Raw genomic sequence first — 6,585 nt, forward strand, 5'->3', positions numbered from 1 at the left:
CCGGAAACGTGACAATACAGTCAGATGGTGTATTGACTATAGATCTCTTAATGACGTCACGATTAAGGATACATTCCCCCTACCATTGGTGGAAGATTGCCTAGATACATTGTCAGGTAGTTTCTGCTTTTCTAAACTAGATGCTAATTCAGCATATTGGCAAGTAAAAGTTAAAGAAGAAGATCGAAAGAAAACAGCATTTCTAACCAAATTTGGACTCTTCGAACATGTTAGAATGGGTTTCGGTCTCACCAATGCACCAGCAACGTTTTCCCGAGTAGTAAATTTAATACTAAGAGGTTTGACCTGGAAAACAGTATTGGCCTTCTTGGACGATATACTGGTGATGGGGACAAGTTTTGAGGAACACTTGAAGAATATAGCAGACGCCCTTGAGCGGTTCCGCAAGTATGGTCTCTAGTTGAAGCCACGAAAATGTATTTTCTTCCAGACTGAAGTCGAATTTCTGGGGAGAATCGTTAGCAAAAATAATCTGGCTATGACTAGAAAAGACACAGAAACGGTAGCTAATTGGCCAGTACCTACATCATCGAAAGACGTAGAAAGATATTTAGGATTGGTCAACTATCATCGTTCCTTTGTAAAGAACTTTGCGGAACAAGCACAACCACTCTACAACTTAACAGGGAAAAATCAGTTTAAGTGGGGCGATAAGGAGAGAGCGTCATTTGAGGCGTTGAAGAAAGCTTTAACTGAAACACCAGTTCTGGCTTTACCAAACAACAAGGATCCATTTATCCTTGATTGTGATGCCTCAGACAAGGCTATAGGTGCAGAACTTCTTCAAGTGCAAGATGGAGTGGAAAAAGTAATTGCTTATAGCAGTTTCACATTGACTCCAGAACAGAAAAACTGCTGCACCACCAGAAAAGAACTTTTAAGCATTGTTAGGTTTACTAGACAGTTTAGACATTACCTTCTAGGCAAAGTCTTCACAGTGAGAACAGATCATTCGAGCTTGACTTGGTTATTAAGGTTCAAAGAACCGCAGGGTCAGCTGGCACGATGGATTGAGGAACTGTCTCAATATAACATGGTTGTAAAACATCGGCCTGGGGTTAAACACGGAAATGCGGATGCACTTTCAAGGATTCCGGACACCTTGGTACCGTGTTCAGCATATATAGCTGGCATAAAGCCTGCAGATTTGCCATGTGGTGGCTGTCATTACTGCAAACGAGCTCACAACCAGTGGGACCAATTCACAAAACAAGTAGATGATGCGGTCAAACTGTCAATGCAGGAAGGTCAGACAACCGTAAGGAAGAACAGCAATGTTCATTTAGGGGCAACTGTAGAGATGAACAAGTCAACGCCAGAAGAGGTAGCAATGGTAAAAGATACTGTTAGTTCGAAGTATAACAATGCAGAGTTCAACAGTAAACCAGAGTTTAAACAGCCCTGGGATCCTGAACGATGTACAGGTCTTCTAGATGGTACATCTGACAGGGAAAGTACAAGTCTTTTAGACAGTACTAAAAACAGTGAAGAAACTAGTCTTCTAGACAGTATTCTTACAGTAGACCTCATGGGTCTTGGAGGAAGTGAATCACATTTCGATATCGTTACAATAGGGGATGGTGAGAAGCGGTACCTTTGCGCATGCCCAGTAAATGCAGCGATAAATTTCAAGTATAACTCAACTTTCTTGTTGGGGGTTCACTTTCGAAGAGTTGCAAACAGAACAGGCAAAAGATAAAAATTTGCGTATCATTATCGACTGGTTGAAAAGACAGAAAGAACCGGATGAAGGAATTCTATTCCTATCCAGTCCAGAAGCAAAATACTATTGGCTTAATAAAGAAGTATTCCTGTTTATTGATGGTGTACTTTTTAAGAAGAATCCAGATGCAGAAGATCTTCAGTTGGTAGTGCCAGAAAGTCTGAAAGAGCAGGCATTGATTTGGCATCATGATATACCTTCTTCAGGGCATCAAGGGGTAGCTAGAACGAAAGCCAAGTTAAAGGAAAAATTCTTCTGGGTCCGACTTTCAAAAGATGTCGAAGCATATGTGTTATCCTGTAATGTTTGCAATCGGAACAAGAAAACGAAACGCTATGGTAGAGTTCCTTTGACAGAATTCCAAGCGGGAGCACCTATGGAACGTGTGCACATAGACTTTATGGGACCATTACCAAAGACTACACACGGAAACGAACATTGTTTGATGATGGTAGACCAGTTTACCAAGTGGGTTGAATGTGTACCACAACCTTCACAGAGAGCTGAAGTTACTGCCAAGGCAGCCATCGATGAGTTCTTCAGTCGATTCGGCTTTCCACTTCAGATCCATACAGACCAAGGGCGCAATTTTGATGGTAAATTGAGACCTTGTGTAAAGCATTACACATTCATAAAGCCAGGACAACGCCGTACAGACCGTCTTCGAATGGACAAGTCGAAAGGTTTAACCGTACGGTGATGGATGCTGTTAGATGTTTCATTGGTAAATCGCAAGATAAATGGGACCAAAACATCCAACAGATAGCAGCAGCTATAAGGGCTTCGGTAAACAGAAGTACGGGGTTTACACCAAACATGTTAATGTTGGGAAGAGAGGTGAATACACCAGCTCAGCTAATGTTTCCAAATGCCAAAGCAGAAAAGTCTGAAGAATATGGTGAATATGTCTCTAATTTGTTGCAGAACATCCAGAAAGCACACGAAGCTGCGAGAGAAACTCTGAAAACATCGTTGAAGCGCATGAAGCGGGACTACGATTTAAAGATCTTATTAAGACTTTATTCAGAAGGTGACATTGTGTATCTTCTAGATACAGCAGTCAAGAAAGGCAAATCTCGCAAACTCTGCTCACCTTGGAAAGGTCCAGCCATCATCATGAAAAAGATCACATCATATTTGTATCGGGTAAAATTGCGGAATGCAGTTTTCGTAACAAACCACGACAGAATGATGCCTTGCAAGGATCGAAAGATACCCGTGTGGATTACGAAATACAAGGAATCACCTGATTACACAGATCTTTCACAGCAAGATGACAGTGATGATGATAACGATATGTATTGTATCTGCAGGAAACCATGGAACGGAAGATTTATGATACAGTGTGACTACTGTGATGAATGGTTCCACGGCTGTTGTATCAACATCACCGCGACAGACGCTCTTGACATTGATAAATATAAGTGCAAGGCATGTAAGGCCAAAAAACAATGATAAGGGTGAGCGTAAATCATGTATGTCATTTTGCTTGTACTTTTCAGATATGGCTGTACCATCAAGTAACGTCAAGGACTTCCTGACCACAGTTGAAGAACACCTAGAAAGGGGTCATGTCTATTTTTTAGCCGATGACTTCGTCAAGAACCTTTCACTTTGCCCAAGATTGGCAGGGAGGGAAAAGGCTGAACTTCTGCTAAACACCCTGTTGAAAATGGTAAAACTTGCGAAGGAAAAGAAAGATGCCACCAGAAACAAAAGAAGACTTACACAGTGGCTAAAAGAGGCAGCACACAGTATGTTGACCTTCCAAGTAGCCAACAGGGATTGGATAAGCAACAATGTTTGGAAGCTCCCGGATCTACCTAAACCCGTTGAACAAGTATATGATCCAACAAAAGGGAAAAGGGACATCCGATACTTTCCAACTTCAAAATCAGATAAAGCGTTGGAAAAAGAAGTAGGAGACGAAAGTGTTGATGAAGATTATCTGATTTGGAGTTAAACGAAGACGAACTTCTTGCGTCACCAAGAGTCCAGTCTAATACAGAAACTGCAGCGGATCCAACACAACCCATGGAAGTGGATCAGCAGGCAGATTCACCATCAGCTACTGCCAAAGTCAGTCCCAGGAAGTCTCCAAGACTGGCTGAGAAATCCAGGATTTCACCGGTAAAAGCACCTCCTCAGGAAGTCGCCAAGCCAAAGTCTCCTAAAGCTTCCAAGAGATCTACAGACAAGGAAGACCAGAAGAGGGCTTCTAGCTCCTCTTCTAGACATCCAAAAGAACATAGATCAAAGGACAAAGAAGACCAGAAGAGGGCTTCTAGCTCCTCATCTGGACATCTGAGAGAGAATAGACATGAACCCAGAAGGCACTCTGAAGATACTTCTAGGACATCAAGTATGGCTGAAGACAGAAAGAAGCGTTCAGCCCGTTCTAAGTCTCCCCAGGATGACCGGGCTTCCAGTTCGTCTCATCATCACCAAGAACGGGATGCTTACTCCGTAGCAAAATCGAGGCCACATTCCAGTACCTCCAGTGGGGCTTCTAGCTCGGGGAAGAACGGGAATGAGAAGGCACCAAGATCATCAGATCGAACCGGCTTCAGAGATGTTGAACGCCACGTGACATTTGGCAGAGGTATGACCGTTGATTACCAACAAGCGACTGTAGGCCTGAAGAAGAGATCAGCTACTGCAGTCCCTCTAGAATCTTTGGTTATATCTACAACAGTTCTGAAGAAACAGAAGACTGATGATATTCTGCATCAGGTCAGAGAAACGGTAGAGGAAAGAAGAAAATCCTCGGGTAAAAGTCGTTCCAGACCTTGCTGGGTACCTGGCTGTAAAAACCAAACAGCTATATGAAGGTACACGCTTTCAAGTACCATGTGCACGGGATTTTCGACGAAAGGCTCAGACCTGATGATGAACAAGTTCTACGGGGTAGGAGAAATGCTTTAAATCAAGCTACTAGATGGCTTTTGGGTAGGCCTGCTTCGTTAGATGAACTGGTTACTTTCGTTGTTATACAGAGAATGTTCAGTACGGCTGATAACACCGAGGTAACGCCTAGACAAGAAGAAGCCATGGCCGAGTTGTGCAGATTTCTGCGGATACCAGTTCCGGATAATTTTGTATTGGAACCAGCTAATTCACCAGGATGCCTCATTCACTGGAAAGCTGTCCTGCTGATTGCTGCAAGTCTGGACGCAGATGAGAGACAGTATTGGCAAGACTACTATCCAGTGCCAGAGAACGCAGAAATCCAGCCCCAGGTTGAAGCACAAGTACGCCTACCAGCAGCCTTCGACAGCCATTTCCACCTGGACAGAACGCTACGCAAGCTTAACATCAATCCAGCCGGAAACCTGGATGACATTATCAATTGTGTTCCAGTAGACGCAGATAAAAAGGTCAATCTAGTTGGAACAGTCGCCGTCTACTGCGATCCTAGAAGCTATCCGTCTGAACAATGTCTTCTAGACTTGCCAGAGGATATGACAGTTGCTATTGAATTTCATCCAAAACATGCAAAGAACAGCGTACGTAGCCTTGATGTGGACACGATGCAGTTACCGAGGCTTTTACAGAATTCTCGTGTAAAAGCGCTCGGCGAGATAGGTCTCGATCATTCCGAGCCAATAAAATACTGGTCGTACCAGGTGGAATTACTGGAAAAAGTACTGCCATTGCTTGAAGACCATCACATATTGATTATTCATTGCCGTGGGATGAAAGGGAATTGTGGTACAGAAGCCTTCCTATTGCTTCTCCATTTCTTACAACAGAAGGTACGACAAAATCACCCCATTCACCTACACTGCTTCACGGGAAACCAGTATGTGATACAGAGATGGTTGGAGATATTCCCAAGAACTTATTTTGGATTTACCAACTTGGTCGAGTCGTTCAATCCTGAACAGGTTGCAGCACTTCGAAGTATCGACGAAAACCGCTTACTTCTGGAGTCCGACGCGCCATATTTTCCAAGTATGGGTTCCGAGGTATCATCTCCAAGTCAGATCTTCGCAGCAGCCAAGAGTGTAGCCACACACCGACAGATGACTGTGGAGCGAGTGTTAGAGATCACAGTTGCCAACGCAGTGTATCTCTACAGAGGGCAGTCCCAGTAATGAAACGTAAAGTCCACATTAGCCTGACTTCTAGTCGGCTAAGGTGCACCATCGTCCGTACAGGATGGACTTATAGTCCGTCATCACCAGATGTCCATGAGTGCCAGAAGCCAAACCATTGGATTTCTAATCCAAACTACAGAAGGTGTTCCAGATGACAGTTATTGGGCTTCTAGTCCAATATACAGAGTTCCAGTCCAGTTTGATGACTACCAGTCATGTACAGTTAAAGGACTTCTAGTTCTCCACAGGCTAATAAATCTGTGATGGTTTCTAATCATCATTGGTTTATTATTCACAACATTTCTCCCACACTGGACTGAGGCTTTCATTATAAAGTTGGGGGGAGTGTTGTGACGGATGATACATTTAGCGGCCGTGTTCCTAAAGATTGGTATTATTAGTGGTGTGATTCCTACTTCCGGAAGTCGTTAGAGGGCGGGATTCTCCAACTAGAAGAGCAGACTTTACAGTGTCACCACAGAGAACAGACGTATGTAATCTCTTCTTACTAATTTACATCTCCGTGGGTAAGTCCCCGTCCTCCCCCTGGCCAATAAGGTATATCTGACTGTGGCTTAATTCAATGATGTTACAATACATATTTAAGTGCTCTCAGTAGTCAATTAAAAGGATTAGTTACAGCTTACAGTATGTTATACTTATACTGTATTAATTTATTAATTGTCTTGACGACATAAATCAGACTTATATCTTATCTTATCTTATGGTAAATGCCAGCCT

The 6,585-nt window shown here is 43.1% G+C and overlaps 2 protein-coding genes across 2 annotated transcripts; both read left to right on the forward strand.

The window, feature by feature from the left end:
- Nucleotides 1-499: 499 nt before the first annotated feature.
- LOC123530833 (uncharacterized) lies at nt 500-2,444 on the forward strand. Its single transcript, XM_045311608.2, has 2 exons — nt 500-1,601; nt 1,693-2,444. Exons 1-2 carry the CDS (start codon nt 500-502, stop codon nt 2,442-2,444), a joined length of 1,854 nt encoding a protein of 617 aa, XP_045167543.2.
- Nucleotides 2,445-4,569: 2,125 nt separating this feature from the next.
- Nucleotides 4,570-5,841, forward strand: LOC128552745 (uncharacterized metal-dependent hydrolase YcfH-like). Its single transcript, XM_053533803.1, has one exon. It carries the CDS (start codon nt 4,570-4,572, stop codon nt 5,839-5,841), a length of 1,272 nt encoding a protein of 423 aa, XP_053389778.1.
- The last annotated feature ends 744 nt before the right edge of the window (nt 5,842-6,585 follow it).

The sequence above is a fragment of the Mercenaria mercenaria genome, unplaced genomic scaffold, assembly GCF_021730395.1.
Source record: "Mercenaria mercenaria strain notata unplaced genomic scaffold, MADL_Memer_1 contig_3115, whole genome shotgun sequence".
NCBI classification, from domain to species: Eukaryota; Metazoa; Mollusca; class Bivalvia; order Venerida; family Veneridae; genus Mercenaria; species Mercenaria mercenaria.

Coding starts and splice junctions, on each gene's coding strand:
- LOC123530833 (XM_045311608.2), top strand. CDS start 500: ATGACTAGAAAAGACACAGAAACGGTAGCTAATTGGCCAGTACCTACA. Junction 1,602..1,692: donor TATCGTTACAATAGGGGATG/GTGAGAAGCGGT, acceptor TCACTTTCGAAG/AGTTGCAAACAGAACAGGCA.
- LOC128552745 (XM_053533803.1), top strand. CDS start 4,570: ATGAAGGTACACGCTTTCAAGTACCATGTGCACGGGATTTTCGACGAA.